The sequence below is a fragment of the Phalangium opilio genome, unplaced genomic scaffold, assembly GCF_054372755.1.
Source record: "Phalangium opilio isolate 3A_F unplaced genomic scaffold, DU_Popi_V2 ptg000217l_1, whole genome shotgun sequence".
NCBI lineage: Eukaryota > Metazoa > Arthropoda > Arachnida > Opiliones > Phalangiidae > Phalangium > Phalangium opilio.
In genome coordinates, this window is record NW_028324218.1 from 8,666,547 (window position 1) to 8,683,556 (window position 17,010).

The 17,010-nt window shown below is 39.1% G+C and overlaps 1 protein-coding gene across 3 annotated transcripts in view; it reads left to right on the forward strand.

Moving 5' to 3' along the window:
- The window catches only part of LOC149616110 (S-adenosylmethionine sensor upstream of mTORC1-like), a 105,145-nt gene that overhangs the window by 51,471 nt on the left and 36,664 nt on the right, over positions 1 to 17,010 (forward strand). For all 3 annotated transcript variants that reach the window (XR_016375782.1, XM_089856324.1, XM_089856326.1), the window contains exon 2: positions 11,173 to 11,436. Coding sequence is in view for 2 of the 3 variants with exons in the window: in XM_089856324.1 (XP_089712450.1) it covers positions 11,173 to 11,436 (264 nt within the window). In the remaining variant the exon portion in view is untranslated. The remainder of the gene's footprint in view (positions 1 to 11,172; positions 11,437 to 17,010) is intronic.

The following is a 17,010-nucleotide window of genomic DNA, read 5'->3' on the forward strand; positions in this document are numbered from 1 at the left end:
CCAAATGAAGAGGATTGTTAAGTGCTGCCACATAGCGTCCTTTAAAATATAACCTAGTTCTTATGAGTTTGCTTCTATGATCTAGCCACTACCTTTATCAGGGGACTGTAAAGTGCTGCCGGGTAGTGCTATTTAAAGATAATGAATTAGCTTAAATTTTTAAGACACAGGTGGCATTGTCGACGTTGGGATGGCTTCGATGGGGGACTGGGGGTACAGCGGCCACCCTATAGGTATGGAAATTTCTGCTCTATCGCACGTCTATCTACTCCAAGGTATAACAATACCTGAGAACGAAAGGTTTCATGTGCTGATAATTCATAAGCTTGTCAATATGGCTGTGATCAAGAACGGATTCATGCTCATAAGAACATAGGGCACGAGATATTCTGTCCCCGTCCTAGCATACTTGGGGTAGGTTCGCGTCACTTCATTCCGCCATCTATGACGGTCTGCATCAACTATATAGATTATAGAAATGTATGCTTTTAGACACGTGACATAAATATTAGCAGACGAATCTTCTCAACCAAGTATGCGAGGATGGTACCAGAGGATAAAGCTATTGACCTATGTTCTTACAGCATGAATCCGTAAGCTAAGATTACGACATTACAAGCTGATTATGTATTTCAACGTCCTCATGTCTTTAGGTTTATACTGTTAAGTCATGGATACTTACAGCGACTTAATTATAGGCTTATGCATTTACCTTGGATATTGTGAAGCCATCTTTAAGTAAATGTCCAGAATCCGCTTTGCGTGGAAACTCAAATCTAGCTGCGAACTCGGTCTTAGTTCGGTCCCCAATCCATGGCCATTTTGGAGAATAGCGGACAGAAACTTAAAACACCTTCGTTATAGGATAATGTTCGTACGCTTGAAAGATTTCACCCAATAAACGGGCTTTATGGTATTTGCTTTGTAATATACCGCCATATTTTAAAATGACGCACAAACCAACTAACCAAGACGGTTCTGACGGCCTACTAATTACGTTACAAAGTTCTGCTGACTTTTGTTTCTGTACTTATGGAATTGGACCCTAAGGGTCCAGAAATATTTAAGCCTTTCATACGCTGCACGGTAAAGGAGTATATGTCGATATCTTAGTATGAGCGAGCCGAAGAGCCGTTCCATCAGACTTCCTTCAGGCTTTCTCATCAAATTGCCCGTCCATCTCCCTTTTAAGACATAAGAGAATTCCTCAGAGTACCCTTGGGACAATCCCAAAACCCTTCAGATCTTCCGAATGGTTCGGCTTCTGAACACCCTATTGAATCGCTTTTTATCTACGCCTTTGGTTTTATTACCACAACGTAGCTTGGTGCTGTTTGTTTGTTTGTTGGTTTGTTCGTGCGTGTTGGTGTGTGGAGGCCATCGTAAAGGATCCGGTACAAAAGGGCTAAAAAAAAATAGGCGATTACCTTAAAAGTCCAAAAAAATTAAGTCCAACGATTAAAAAGGCGAACTCTTTAAATTAAAAAAATAAAAAACATAATGGCGCAATAAAAAAATGTCTAACGGAACTAATTTGAAATTAAAGTCTTTGTCTGTGTTTATTTAATCAGTTATGTCAGAAGTGAGATGAGACTAGAAGTGAAGGGCTCTAGCATTGATAGAAGATCCTGGCACTAGTGAACAATTTTGAGGATTTTATGCCGCTTCCCACGCGCTAAAACTAGAGAGAGAAAAATTGGTCGAGTTCCAAAAACATTTCCTACCCCCTTCCCCTCAACCTAAAGCCGCAGAACACGGACGCCGCTGCTTGAATCTAGTTCGGCCGTCTATCACCGCGCGCGTCTCACGTTTTGGAGAGGGGAAATTCTGAACCCGACACCAGAGGGCCAACCGTTGGTGTGTTATCAAGAATATTCACTTTCGCCGAGTGAAGAATTTGGTTAGCTCAGTACTTCTGGTCTCATCTCACTTGTGTTTACGTTGACGCAAAAGGGTAAGCGCTTAACAGCAATTAACAGAGCTTCATATGGCATCTAATATCCTCGGCTCAAGTGATTCGAAGGACAAAGAAAACGAAAGAAGACTTTTACCTCGAATAAGAAGCTGAAAACGGTCGTAATGGACTTCCCAAACCGCACGCTGGACAATTACTTTAAGGGAATAGCTGCCAATATTTCCTACCTCGGTTTATAATTGTGTTTTTAAGCTTAAACGAGGTTATTTTTTAACAAACAATTGTACACAATAATATTTCAAATAATAAATAGAAAAATAGACGTTTTTAATATTAGCCCATTATTTTATGCGCTTTATCGTTCCGTTGGCCTTAAATTTTATAGCCATTTTAGGTATTCGCCCTTTTTTATAGCCGTTTTGTCTGGCATCGCATCGTAAACACTAAAAGTGAGTATAATTCTACCTTAAACGAAAGTGGTAACGAGGCAACCTTTGACCTTTGGTATGGTATAGTATAGAAGTATCGGGATGTTAATAACGCCAAAAAAATGCGTTTACACTATTTCCATGGATGAAGGATGCGCGTGAGGAAATTTGTTTTCACTCTACAGGATAGGCAACTCCCTATCTCGAGCGACAGAATATTCTGTATACACTCTGTTACAACGTCGGTTGTCAGCACGCGCAAAGCTATTTCTCTATGTAACGTAGCTTTGTACGTGCTGTCAAGAGACAAAAAACTTCAGGATCTTCAGGATTTAAAATATCCGCGAGTTTTTTAGCTCGAGTGCACGGACCTCTAGGCCTTAGTTTCAAATACGTGTGAAATTGCATAGTCTACTACACGCATTTGAAACTAAGGCCTAGAGGTCCGTGCACTCGAGCTAAAAAACTCGCGGATATTTTAAATCCTGAAGATCCTGAAGTTTTTTGTCTCTTGACAGCACGTACAAAGCTACGTTACATAGAGAAATAGCTTTGCGCGTGCTGACAACCGACGTTGTAACAGAGTATATACAGAATATTCTGTCGTTCGAGATAGGGAGTTGCCGATCCTATAGCGTGAAAACAAATTTCTTCACGCGCATCCTTCATCCATGGTATAATCACTGAGCTTAATCAGTGTGCATGCTCTAGCTGTACCGAAGGGATTACGCGTAATCTTTGAAAATCCCATACTTGACGATGTTTACACGTGAACCTTTATCGATATATGAAGTATCTGATTAGTCTGCCATAAATTAAGGGGAATGTTCTTTGGGTGAACGATTTTGAGTCGAAACTTTTCTATGATATTTGGCCATCTGGGTCACAGTTTTCGAGTTAAAGGCCGACTTCCATCGAAAAGGGTTCTAGCTAACTGAAAGCCGTGCTATGTGGCTCTAGCGAACTGAAGATACACAATAGAGAATTTCCTTCAGGGGAAAGTAAAAATTCTAGAATAAAAAAAGTTGAAAGGATTTCATTTGTTCATCTTCAGTTCGCTAAAACCACATTGCACGGCTTTCAGTTAGCTAGAACCCTTCCAACTTTTGACCCAGCGGGGCTTCGAAAATCGGCACGGTCGCTTCATTGTTAGTTTCGATACTCGGTTTTCAGTTCGTTAGAACCCTTTTCACTGGAAGTCGGCCTTTAAGATTGGTCAAAGACAATGATTTCTAATTTAGTTAAGGGGTCATCCCTAAAACACTCAAATCATAACTCGTTAACAGTGACCCGGACGGCAAAATGGAGATAGAAGTTACATTTTCAACTCAAAACCGCACAAAGAACATCCCCCTTAATTTGTGGCAGACTTAACAGAAACACCCTGAGAGTGATTTGCCCCTCTATTGGAGCGAAATATCTCTTATATATATTATGTCCAAAGTTGGACGAAAACTTTTTGACAATATATTTAGGTAGTCTTCGATCCCTTGTATGACCCGGAATTGGAAAAAGGGAACTTGAGGGAAGCGTGAAGATACCGCTCTACATATACACGAAACTAGATAGCGGGAAATAAGTCCGTCACCGGAAGCCAATCCATCTTAAGTGGTGCCGTGAACGGAACTATAATAATTTTTCTTAGAAAAGGAGCTTGAATATAAGAATTCGTTTAGCTACCCAAGTTCTAAATTTACACCAAAGCTTAGTCTGTTGGTTAGTTTAACTTGAAACTTTTATTTTTATTCCTTTTTCCATTATACGTATCTGTTATCAGGAATGCATACAGATAATAGGAATCTTTGTGACCCCATATCTTCCATGTTTAATTTCTATGCGGTTTTTGTGGGCCGGACTTGAGTACTTTCTATCCGTTACACCTCATAATTCTGAGGGCGTTTTTGAAACTGTTGGTAGCAGCGCGAGGTTAGGCTCACGCAAGGTGCAACACGCAGCGAGATAGATTATTCGCAAGATAAACTTCGTCATACATAATGATTAGTCTAGCTCCTCCCACAAATTCAGCCTAGACAAGTTGATAAAATAAGTGCACAATGATTCCAATTAGCTGTATGTATTCCTGCTGTTACCTTTTGAAACTGGATAATAGAATGAATTCTTAAAGAGGTTACCAGCGAGGTTTATTCCCTACTCCTCTTCACAATAAATTTCCCAAGGTTGGTCATTGATGTATCTACAGCACTTGAACTAAAAATAGAAGCATTTTTGGTTTCAAAACGTAAACAAGTTAAAATCGATATTTATCGCCACCTCATGGGACTATTAGTTTGACCCGTCCTTTTGGCGTAGGTGTTTACGTACTAACCAAGGGTCAGATTACTTTTCGTTACGATGCCCTATGAACAAAGTGAAACCAGAAGTGAGATGAGACTAGAAGTGAAGGGCTCTAGCATTGGTAATAGATCCTGGCACTAGTGAACAAATTTGAGGATTTTATGCCGCTTCCATCGCGCCTACACTAAAGAGAAAAAAATTGGTCGAGTTCCAAAAAAAATTCTTACCCCCTTCCCCTCAACCTAAAGCGGCGGAACACGGACGCAGGTGCTTGAATCTAGTTCGGCCGTCTACCACCGCGAGCGTCTCACGTTTTGGAGTGGAAATTCTGAAACCGCCACCAGAGGTCCAACCGTTGATGTGTTATCAAGAATATTCACTTTCGCCAAGTGAAGAATTTGGTTAGCTCAGTACTTCTAGTCTCATCTCACTTCTGGTGAAACTAATGATTAATCATTTAAAACTAAACCTAAACCCTGATTTTCCGACCAGTGTCCAGCATGTGTGTTAATAAGACATATGGGTTTTCTTTAATAATTTGCTGACCTTTCCTGACTTTGGGTCTTGCTTGAATTTTCTCCGTTAACATGGTTTGTTGAATAAATAAAGTGTATGTGGTTTGAAAGAAATAAAATCGATGGTGTTATTAGCTGCTTAGCATATTTAAAGTAAGGGTCACTTGAGACTTCAAAAGGCTTTTTTTCATTCTGTTTTCATCATGCTAATTAAAAGCTCGCTATCAGACAGCATTGAAGCAATGATTTTCAAGGATGTTTAAGCATGCATATCCATCATTGAACAGATTTTGTCCCGCATCTTATTATTTTTTTTTTGCGGATGTCTTTTTTTTAATTGATGAGTTTGTTAGAGATTACCAAACTGTAGCTGTGAAGTTCAAATCAATAAAAGTATCATAGACATATTAATTAAAAGATACACTCAGTAATGTTTGACCATAAAAATTGTTTTGACTAACCAGTGAATTATTTCATAATATTTACTTTAAGATTTATTACTACTGGGAACATACTTTGTCCATCATGGCTGGAAGACGTGACACCCCATTGAACCTAGTTTTACCCTAGCCTAAGCGTAACCCTAACCTAAGCAAAACTCTAGCCTAATCGTAACCCTAACGGAAGAATAACTGTTGCCTAATCGTAACCCTAACCAAGAATAACTCTTGCCTAATCGTAACCCTAACCCAAGAATAACTCTTGCCTAATCGTAACCCTAACCCAAGAATAACTCTTGCCTAATCGTAACCCTAACCCAAGAATAACTCTTGCCTAATCGTAACTCTAACCCAAGAATAACTCTTGCCTAATCGTAACTCTAACCCAAGAATAACTCTTGCCCAAGCCTAACCCTAACCTAAGCATAACTCTTGCCCAAGCCTAACCCTAACCTAAGCATAACTCTTGCCCAAGCCTAACCCTAACCTAAGCATAACTCTTGCCCAAGCCTAACCCTAACCTAAGCATAACTCTTGCCCAAGCCTAACCCTAACCTAAGCATAACTCTTGCCCAAGCCTAACCATAACCTAAGCATAACTCTAGCCTAAGCCAAACCCTAACCTATGAACCCTACCCCTACCCCAAGCCAAACCCTAACCTTATTTAAGCTACACACAATGGAGTGTCGTATGCCCCACAAGATGATGGAAGATATCAATCAAAAAGTGTAGAAGTCATCTAGATAATGGAGTGTTTGAGAAATCGACAGAGAAACAATTATCAAACTTCTAAAGCCCTTTCGATTTGGCACGAAAAAAACAGTGTTCTTCAATTTTCATTTTCAAATTAGACTTAAGACGTACAATAGTCCTACACGTTTAAGCGAAGTTTCAACTTAACGTAGTTAAAATGCCAAACTTCTAGGGCCCTAGACGTTTTCTTAGGACAGTTAGAGAAAAACGAACCATTTCTCACTTATGAGAACCTTGTGGCATCATTTACGTCAATATTAAGGGTGTTATTATAGCTTCTCGATCATAAGTTAAAGAAAAATCAATTGAAAATTACGTCAGTCAGCCAATTTGACGCGAACCAATCGTTTTCCAATAAGAATCTCTCTCTTCTTGCGAAAATAGTTTAAACTGGTGTTATTATAACGAATACCAGTTGTAAATATCGATTTAATAATTGCTAGAATGCGAAAGCATTTATGATATCTATGACATAGTAGTAGTATTTGACCTTTTACGATGAGAGGAAACCTTTTTAATTAAACCTTCTTTCTCTTAACACTTTTTTTTTACCTCTCCGAGTGACGTATGTCACGGAGAGGTTCTAATTTCGACGTGTCTGTCTGTCTGTCTGTCTGTCTGTCTGTCTGTCTGTCTGTCTGTCTGTCTGTCCGTCTGTCTGTCCGTCTGTCCGTTGTTACACCCACGTGACCGCGTTCGCAGTTTGCAAATCGGAGCAAACGTGTATTCAATTTCCAGACCGCATTTACAGTCCCGGAAATTGTATTCCACTTACAGGTTATTACTCCATTGCCTATCTAACAACTCTGTTCATTTGTCCACCCCATGGACACCAGTCTGAACTTACTAGCTTCTAAACACCACCATCTTCTAGTCTTTCGCCCATTCCACATGAACACCAGTTTCTACTTACTGGCTTCTAAACACCACCACCTTCTCGTCTTTGTCCATTCCACATGGACACCAGTCTGTACACCTGGCTTCTAACACCACCATCTTCTGGTCTTTGTTTTTGTCCATCCCACATGGACACCAGTCTGTACACCTGGCTTCTAACACCACCATCTTCTGGTCTTTGTTTTTGTCCGTCCCACATGGACACCAGTCTGTACACCTGGCTTCTAACACCACCATCATCCTTAAGGTTAAGACATACGCGGCGATCGGCTAGGGTTACGAGAAACGTCTAGCCTTCCAATGGAGGGGTCTTCCTCCAAGGTTCACGCAATTGCGATGTTCTTATCTACAGCTGCGGTTCGAATCCTTTATATACTACCTATTTTAGTAAGGCGAAGCAACCGGCGTATGCCTCATTTCAAACGCCAATATTAGTCAAGTCTCTCAAGAATGTTTAATTGTTCTTTTTTAAAGCGATGTAACGTTCAATAAGGCGAATAACTAACGAAGAAAATATTAAATATTAATTATATTTATTTTAATATTTAAGATAATCTTGTTTCTCAATTCAAAATTAATACGGAAAGAGTTAAAAAGCAGTCTATGTTATTGTCTGTGTGTGTCCGTCCGTTATTACACTAGTGCCGCAGTGCGCTGCGTTAGAAGTTCGTTTTGCTTTGATGTGTAAAGAAATCCTACAGAACCATAATATTCCCTTTATCCTTAATATAAAGTGAATATGATGAAATATTTTTCGTAATTATGATGCATTTAGTGCTTTTGTAGCTTTAAAGCTCTGTTTCACTTTGATATTCCAAAGAGTTTTTTTAATATTATTATTTGAAATGGCTGTTTATATATTACTTAAGCTATACTACATCTGTATATAGAATAATCCTTGGTTTAGTAATTTCATGAATAAAGCTAAGATCTAGACTCCGGCGGTCATATCTAGTATTACTTGCAATAAGCTTAGTGAAATATAGAGTAAATAATTGAGGCCTGAGGTGAAGTAAGCTTTGGGTTTTGATTTTCGTGTCTGAAATGAAGAGACATCAACGGTTCAGAGTGAGCCGAAAGTTAAATACACTCTTAATTAATCAGGTTAAGATTTTATAATAGAAGAAAAGATGATGGTGGCAATTAGATTAGTAGGGCTAAGCTACAGAGTTTTATTCTCTTTATGATGCGCATTGACTATCAGTGCGTCTAGCTACAATTTAGCTTTGGTATTATTTAACGTTAACACTCATGTTGGCAAACTAAGAATATTGTTGAGGTGAGACGAGACGATGGTGTTTACACTGCTAACCAGTTGTGAATGTAGCTATCAGAATATAGGGTAAACAGCTGAAGCGTAGACTTCATTTCCTGTTTTTTTTTTTACCATTAACTGATTTCTATGTGTCCAAGATTTATCCTTATTGGAAGTAAAATGTCGTCTGCTTTACTGTATATTCGCTATGCTTGGAATACTGCTTCAATATTTCGTAAATTTTTACTTCAAAAAAGAGAAATAATTCCATATCTATGTAAAAAACTTTGTAGTAGTAGACCTCTTGACTCGGAGAGGTAATATTTTGGTTTTCCCAACTTGTTTGATAATAGATTGGGCAAAAAACTCGTAGCCCAGAAAAACGTGCCATATCCTTTCAAAGAGAGTTTTATGTTTGCCATCAAACCGCCGTACTTTGCCCAATGATATAGACTATTTCATTTATTACTTGCTGAGAAACCAACACATATAGTGAGAGACCGCCATCGTAGGTTATTTCCCGCGTGCCAAAACGCCCAAGAGCCAACCCCAGACGGAACCCTAGTTCACTACACGCGGTGGGTGGCTAGCGGGCTTGTGCTTCTTGGCGCGCGAGAGATATAACACGTGAAGGTGGCCTCCCCGCCTCTGTGGTGTTTGCTTCCCTTTCGGAATTAATGGAACTGCCTATATTTATTTCTAGATTATATTGTTTCTCTTTTGAGTTGTTTTTAGCCACATCGTAGTATACGATGAGGCTCTTAGTTTGACCCGAGCCGTAGTAGTAGTAGTTGTAGTAGTGGCCGGGGTTGTCGCTTTCATTATCGTTAGATTTTAGCTTAAAAGGAACTCGATACTACCTCGACCCACCAATAGGGGTAGCTGAGCTCAGTTAGAGATTTTATTTTAATTAAAAAATTTTTACATCGCACCCGGGAATTGAACCCGGGTCGCTGGCGCAGCAGTAAGACACACTACCACTGAACCATAAAGACTCGATAGAACGTTCGAGCTTTCATCGTCTAGTTTATCTCTAAAGTGTCGGGGATGGGGAGAGGGTACCACTCTATCTGTGGGGTCGGATACTTTTGAATTTTTATCTGTGGGGTCGGAAACTTCTGGTTTTTTATTGTCTTTGAATTATTTTTCTTTTTATTTATGTGCCAATTTAATAGATAACGATGTGGCTACTATTAAGGCCCAGCCCTTGGGCCATCTTGTTTATTCCTCGTCTTACCATATCGTAACCATTTATTATGTATTATATGGTTGTTCGTCCATGTGAGTGTTTTGGTGCAATTTTTGGAAGTTTTTGCGTGGAAGCACCAAGAGACATACTTGAATTGTAAATGTTTCAAGACATTTACAATAAATCTTTGATATTTTTTTTTCTGGAGGTAACTGTCCTTTAGAATCTGAGAAAGAAAATAAAATCTGAAGCTTGTTTTAACAGAAACATGGTTTGTTTAAGGACAGGTTAAGGGTATCTTGTATGTAATTGCTGATGGTGTTGTTGAAATATCTATACAGCGTGTTCCGAAAAGGGTGGTAGGAACGAAGTGCAATGGGAAGGTTCTATGGGAGATTTTTTTCGAGTAGAAAATTTAGTTTCTATGACGTTTTGCTGTGAGGGACACCGTTTATAAGTTGTGATTGAAGTGTTTTAGGGATGACCCCCTTATATTTAAGTAAGAAACTGAACTACAATGTTATTTTAATTAAGGGGTCATCCGTAAACCACTCCAATCATAACTTGTAAACGGTGACCCTTAGGGCATACTGTCATAGAAAACTTTGGACTCAAAAATAATAACCGCAAGATCGTCGTTCCTTGGCGCCGTCCTCTGTTGCGTTTTATTAAGTATTTTATTAATATCTTCTTTTGGCCTGAAAGGCATGCATTTTCGTTGAATTAAGTTAATTAAAATTAAACAAAACCCCTTCAGTATACAGAAAAATGGTTCTGGGCGAATACATTAGGCAGGCTTTTATGGGTAATATTTTCAAAGAGAAAAGGGGTAAGAACGTAAGATGGAGTGGTAATGATGATGGGCGACCTGCGGCACCGAAACACTCCCAGTGTACCTTGCGCAGGCCCCTACCCTTCGGTACACGAATGTTAAGTGCTGCCGCGTACCGCCTTGGTATTTCTATGAGAACTAGCTTCTCTTTTTAAGTCACAGCTGGGGCATCCTTTGCGTTTACGTACTGTACGACCCTACCTAAACGCTGAGGATGCTGGGAACGAGGAGGTAGACACTTGAGAACTCAGGTGTACAATATGTCTTGAACTCAATGTACTGTCAAAGCTGAACTGTGAGTTCCGAAGGCTTTGAACTCAATGTACTGTCAAAGCTGAACTGTGAGTTCCGAAGGCTTTGAACTCAATGTACTGTCAAAGCTGAACTGTGAGTTCCGAAGGCTTTGAACTCAATGCACTGTCAAAGCTGAACTCTTTTGAACTCAGGTGTACACAGAGATCCAGAGCGTCTACCCCCTCGGCTGGGAGGACTTCATTGACGTTGGTGGGGGTACAGAGGCAACGTTATAGGTATGGGAATGACCACTCCATCCCTTTCTCCTTGAAGATATTTTTACTAGCTTTTCAAAATTCAATGTACCTAAAAGGGTTGTAAAAATGTATCTTTTTTAACTCTTTGTGTATCTTTACAGATGGATGGTTACGACGGTCAAAATATTCCGATGAAAAACCCGGAGATTCTAAAAGCCTTGAGAGTTTTGGACATGCTTCATACGTTTTACATGCCCTTTTTGATAGTATTAGGGTTGCTAGGGAACAGCCTCTCATTCACTGCCTTCTACTTTACCCAACTGAATCAACGCTCATCTAGTCACTATTTGGGTTGCCTAGCCATTTCCGATTTTGGATACATATCCATGCTGATCTTCTTCTGGTTGGCTAAAATGGGATACGACGTAAGTCCAAGTTTAACTGTAATCATCATTATACTGTTTACAGGGTGTTTCTGATAAGTCGGCCATAAATTAAGGGGAATGTTCTTTGGGTTTATGATTTTGAGTCAAAAATGTAACTTCTATCTCCATTTTGCCCCAAGGGACACTGTTTTCGAGTTATGATTTGATGAGTGTTTTAGGAATGACCCCTTAACTAATTAGAAATCATTGTCTTTCAGTTTCTTAATTAATATTGAGGGGTCATCCGTAAAATACTCTGGACAATCTTAACTTGAAAACAGTCCATAGATGTGACATTTTAGACTCAAAATCGCGCAAAGAACATCGCCCTTAATTTATGCTAGAACTTATCAGAATTATTTATTTGAGAAATGGTTTGTTTGTTTATATGTTTGTTCCTTATGATCTACACAGTCACGATTTGTTAATTTCCGAATTAGACCAAACTGCATTGTTGATATCAATAACACTAAGATAAGGTTCATTAGAAGTGGTTTGGTTCAGTTCTTACAGGTTGGAACTGAGAATCCCTAGACATAAAGCCCGTAAAAAACGAAACATTTTAGCTTCATGAATAACCCCTAATTAAATATAGTTTTATTGAATTTGAGAGAAATAGAAAAGGTCAGTTTCTGAAAAAAATAAAAACACTCGGATATTTCATACAGTTGGGCTCATATAGTATTTAGGGTTCATTGTCTACGTAGACCGGAAACCAATTCCGGTTTCCATAGTTCTTTGAAACACCACGGGCAACGCCGGGTACCTTAATTACTCTATAATGGCTCCTTATGAACCTTGACCTATTATTTACCGGATGAAGTGCTATCGATATCTCCTTTTGCCGGATATAGCGTATTTCTTAACGTGGTAGCGAAAAAAAAATGTTGGACCATTTGAAACAGGAAAAGGTAGGCCAGATGATGTTTCGTTAATAAATATAAATTAAGGCGATAAATAAGGCTTAGCGCTACCTTCGATAATTCTTGCGAGGTTTTGGGTTAATTGCTTGTTAATACGATATCGAGGTAACATAATTACCTAGTGTAACTTGCTATTAGAAGAGCAAATTTAAGGTCAGCCTCCAAATATCAAACATTTAGTATTTCTCATAAAATAAACCAGGGCTAGATTTAATTTTAGAAGTAGGAATGGAGAACGGTTAGTAAATTACTGTATATAGTTCAGTCCGACTCGTAGCCCTGTATAGAGCCCCTCCCTCCAACACGTAACGAAAAGTTTAAATTATCTTATAGGCTCACTTAAACTACGTTTTGATGACGTTGCTGACGGGGACGGCGTAAAATACGTAATACCTTTTGACCTTTGTCGCTATGACCCGCCTCTTCTTTCATACCGATCCGTCCCGTGGAAGGGGATCCGGGACTTTGACCCGTGCCCAGATTACTCTGTTCTCCATTCCTACTTCTAAAATTAAATCTATCCCTGAATAATCTAATGGACTATTGGATAAATCGAATGTCGTAATTGGTATCTCGGTGTACACATATTGTACATTCAAGTGTACTGGGGACGGTAAAAGACGCACTCTTTGTGAAATTTGATCATGAGAATTTATAGCAGCCTTATAGTGTCGATTTTCAAACTAAAATCCATTTCATTTCTTAAGAAAAGACCATTTTGCGAAACAGGAACTTTAAAACGGCTTTAGAAAATCTTTAAGTGCATCAAATTACACCATGAATGGACACAAAAAGAAGCACAGCATGGTTCCTTTTAAATTTCTTGAAGATATAATTTAGGATAATGTTTCTCTCATTACAAAGGGTCTTTTAAGCTGTATCTTATGACGTATGAGCAAAGAAGTGAGGCGGTATTTTCATTTTGTTCAGGTTGCCTCTGAGCCAGGGAAAATATATTTACCTTTGCGGTATGCTATAAGAAACTTCGTGTATGAATACGAAGCAGAATACATAGATCTCTTCTATTTTGAATATTTAACAAGCCAATTTTTGGGGTTTTTCTGCTTGAATTAAAGGGGAGGAGGTGCTGAAACCGCCACCCTTGACATCATGCATATTGCATAATGTATTTGAACTTGGAAACCACGTGACATTGCGCCGAACCCGAATGTAAACGAGTTATCTTTGCGTCGTATAACTGTTGCCCTCTACAGGATGTTTCTGATAAGTCTGCCTTAAATTAAGGGGGATGTTCTTTGGGTAAGCGATTTTGAGTCGAAAATGTTCTATGGCAATTTACCGTCCGGGCCACTGTTTTCGAGTTAAGATTGGATATTTACGGATGACCCCTCAAATTTAATTAAAAATCTGAAAGACAATGCTAATTGAGTATCCCTAAAACATCCAAATCATAACTTGAAAACGGTTACTAGGACGGTAAAATGTCAGAAAACCTTTTTGACTCAAAATCGCCCAAGAACACAATATGGCAAACTTATCAGCAGGGATAGATTTAATTTTAGAAGTAGGAATGGAGAACAGAGTAACGTGGGCGCGCGTCAAAGTCCCGGACCCCCTTCCACGGGACGGGAGGGTATGAAAGAAGAGGCGGGGGTCATAGCGACAGAGGTAAAAAGGGAATTACGTATTTTTCGCCGTCCTCGTTAGCAACGTCATCAAAACGCAGTTTTAGTGAGCCAATAAGGTAATTTAAACTTTTCGTTACGGGTTGGAGGGAGGGGCTATAGACTGGGCTATGAGTCCCACTGAAGTAAATAATAACCGTTATCCATTCCTACTTTTAAAATTAAATCTACACCTGTTATCAGGAACACCTTGTATTGCGAACCATTAAACGTGCATTTGGTGCTATATCGATTTAGAGGCAACTTTTAATGATCGGTACGCGGGTTTCTAAATAAGGTTTAAAATAACATTCTAGGGCTAGTCACTCTCATTACGAAGGTATTGGCAATTTGAGCTCCGTTCTGTTGCTATGTTAGAAAGAGCAATTAACGTCATCAGCAAACTCGTTAAATGGATGGGAGATGCATTTATTGTCTTTATTCACTTAAAACAATGTTCACTTAATGCTGTTCAAAGAAAAACCGTAAATAATCTTTGCAGATGAAGTTGGATTTATTTTGAAGACAAAATGGGATGTTTAAAGAAAAGTTCCACAAACGTTCTACAGATCAAATAAAAGCTCGGCTTAAATCGCTTTATTTATGCATGGTGTTGACGTCCCCCCTTGTAAGATAAGGGACTATAAGTAAAGTGCTCTAGCATTGGTACTAGATCTTGGCACTAGTGAACAAATTCGAGGATTTTATGCCTCTTCGATCGCGCCTACACTAGAGAGAAAGAAATTGGTCCAGTTCCAAAAATAAATTCCTACCCCCCTTCCCCTCAACCTAAAGCCGCGGAACACGGACTCTGGTGCTTGAATCTAGTTCGGCCGTCTACCACCGCGAGCGTCTCACGTTTTGGAGGGAAAATTCAGAAACCGCTACCAGAGGGCCAACCGTTGGTGTGTTATCAAGAATATTCACTTTCGCCAAGTGAAGAATTCGGTTACCTCGATACTTTTAGTCCATGGTGGTATTTATTTTTTTGTGAAAAATGTCGACCAGAAAATGAATCAACCAAAAGGTCCTGGCGGGAAAAATTCCATATATTTTAACTACTTTCAAGCTAGGTTTATACCTTTAGTGGGACCAAGCTATAATTTTTGTTCGGAAAACCGATTTTGTAAGAAAAATGGGTTACGTATTTGAAATGCTTCTGCAGGGACCCATATAAAGTATTACCAGGTTTGGCTATTTGTTTAACTACGCAACTTTGCAATGCTTTTAAGGTTAAATAGAAACGTTTTGGCCAGGGCTTCTTTCAGCTCGATCTCGGTGCTGTGGTGCTTTTCAACGCGTATATTTGTAATGCGACTGAGAACTGAATGGAAACTAACCTGATTTTATTTTGAATTTTAACTTGATGCGCATTAAAACCAAAACCTGATATCTAAGTACAGTGAGTCCAAGTTTATCAGATATGTTCCTATATCGTTATGCTAGAGATTTACTGAGGAGTCCATCTTCCTATTTAGTCTTTACTAAGCCTTTGACAGTGCCTGACCAGGGGTCAGAATCTATGACGTTTCATCTACGTCACTTCATGACAAGCTCCAGTTTGTAACCAGTGACAAACTTATGGTGAACATATCTTAAGAACTTGTGTAAATAATAAAACAAAATGGCGTCCCCGTAACTAAAGGATGCGTGTTTCTAGCAAATATCCTTTCAACCCATGCTCATAAAAAGTATTAAAGAGTTATTTTATGACTGAGCTACTTCGTACCGTATTCTCCTAAGTGTAACCAAGGAAATCCCTTAAGACCCAAGTTTAATCCCAGTTGCAATACGATCTTTTTCTTCATCTCTCTTGCAAAACTTTCCAAGGGAAAGATCTTTTTACACTAATCTGTAAGAGTGTATCGCATTAGTTTATTAGAAAAATAGCTAGGATTACAATCAACATCCACTTTTCAGCTTCAATTCCCCTGCGGCCCCTGCAGGCCTAATGAAATTGAGCCTAGTATTTGCTCATTTATTACTAATTTTATAAATTTAAAAGTTATGCAACGTTTATGTAATATCAAGAAGTTATATCAGTATCTCAGAGAGAAGGTATAAGATGCCTTTGTATTCGCGCGCCATAGTCCCAGTCCCCCTTTCAAAATAGAAGGGGGACGTAAAAGGAGGCGCCGGGCTATTTCGCCTCTCCTCAGTCGGAAATTATGACTGTAATTTTCGTCACTCGCGTCGTCGCGCTGACGTAAGTTTTCAAGAACCAATGGGATGCTGGTTGTAATTTAGAGACGGGGATTGACACCGGACCTACGTTTGGACTGGAGATAAAGCTGGAAATCTGGCGAATTTATACCTTCTCTCTGAGATACTAGATATAACTTCTTGGTAATATATTGCAAATAATCTTTTAGTTACCTTATTGTTATCAGTACCATAAAATTATGTTGCATTTTGGTTAGCTTCAAGGTAATATAACTTGACTAAATTAAAGCGCATAACGTCTAGTGTGCTACAGCCTACAGGTTCTCCTAAACGTTATTTGTTCAATTTCTCATACTTTTTATTGTTCTACTATTTCACCGTCACTTTAAACAAATATTTTACATGAGCCGTTCAGGGATATTGAAATTTTGTTTATAAGTGTTTCGTAAATTCATAAGGTATGTCCCATAAGTTTGTCACTGGTTACAAACTGGAGCTTGTCATGAAGTGACGTAGGTGAAACGTCATCATATAGAGGCGCTGTCAAAGGCTTAGTACAGAGTAAATAGGGAGATGGACTGCAATTAACCGAGTGTAGTCAATTCTCGCGTCGTTCTCTCATGAAGTGACGTAGGTGAAAACGTTATAGATTCGAGGTAAAGCGACGCCTGGTGAGTGGGGCGCTGTCAAAGGCTTAGTAAGAGAATAAATAGGAAGATGGAAGTCCTGCAAAATTAACCGAGTGTAGTACTTCAATTCTCGCTTGTCGTTCTCGAACTATCTCGAGCTGTAAGTCTCTAGAATTACGAAGTATAGGAAGTGTTATACTTATGGAACATATCTTATAAACTTGGGGTGGTTTG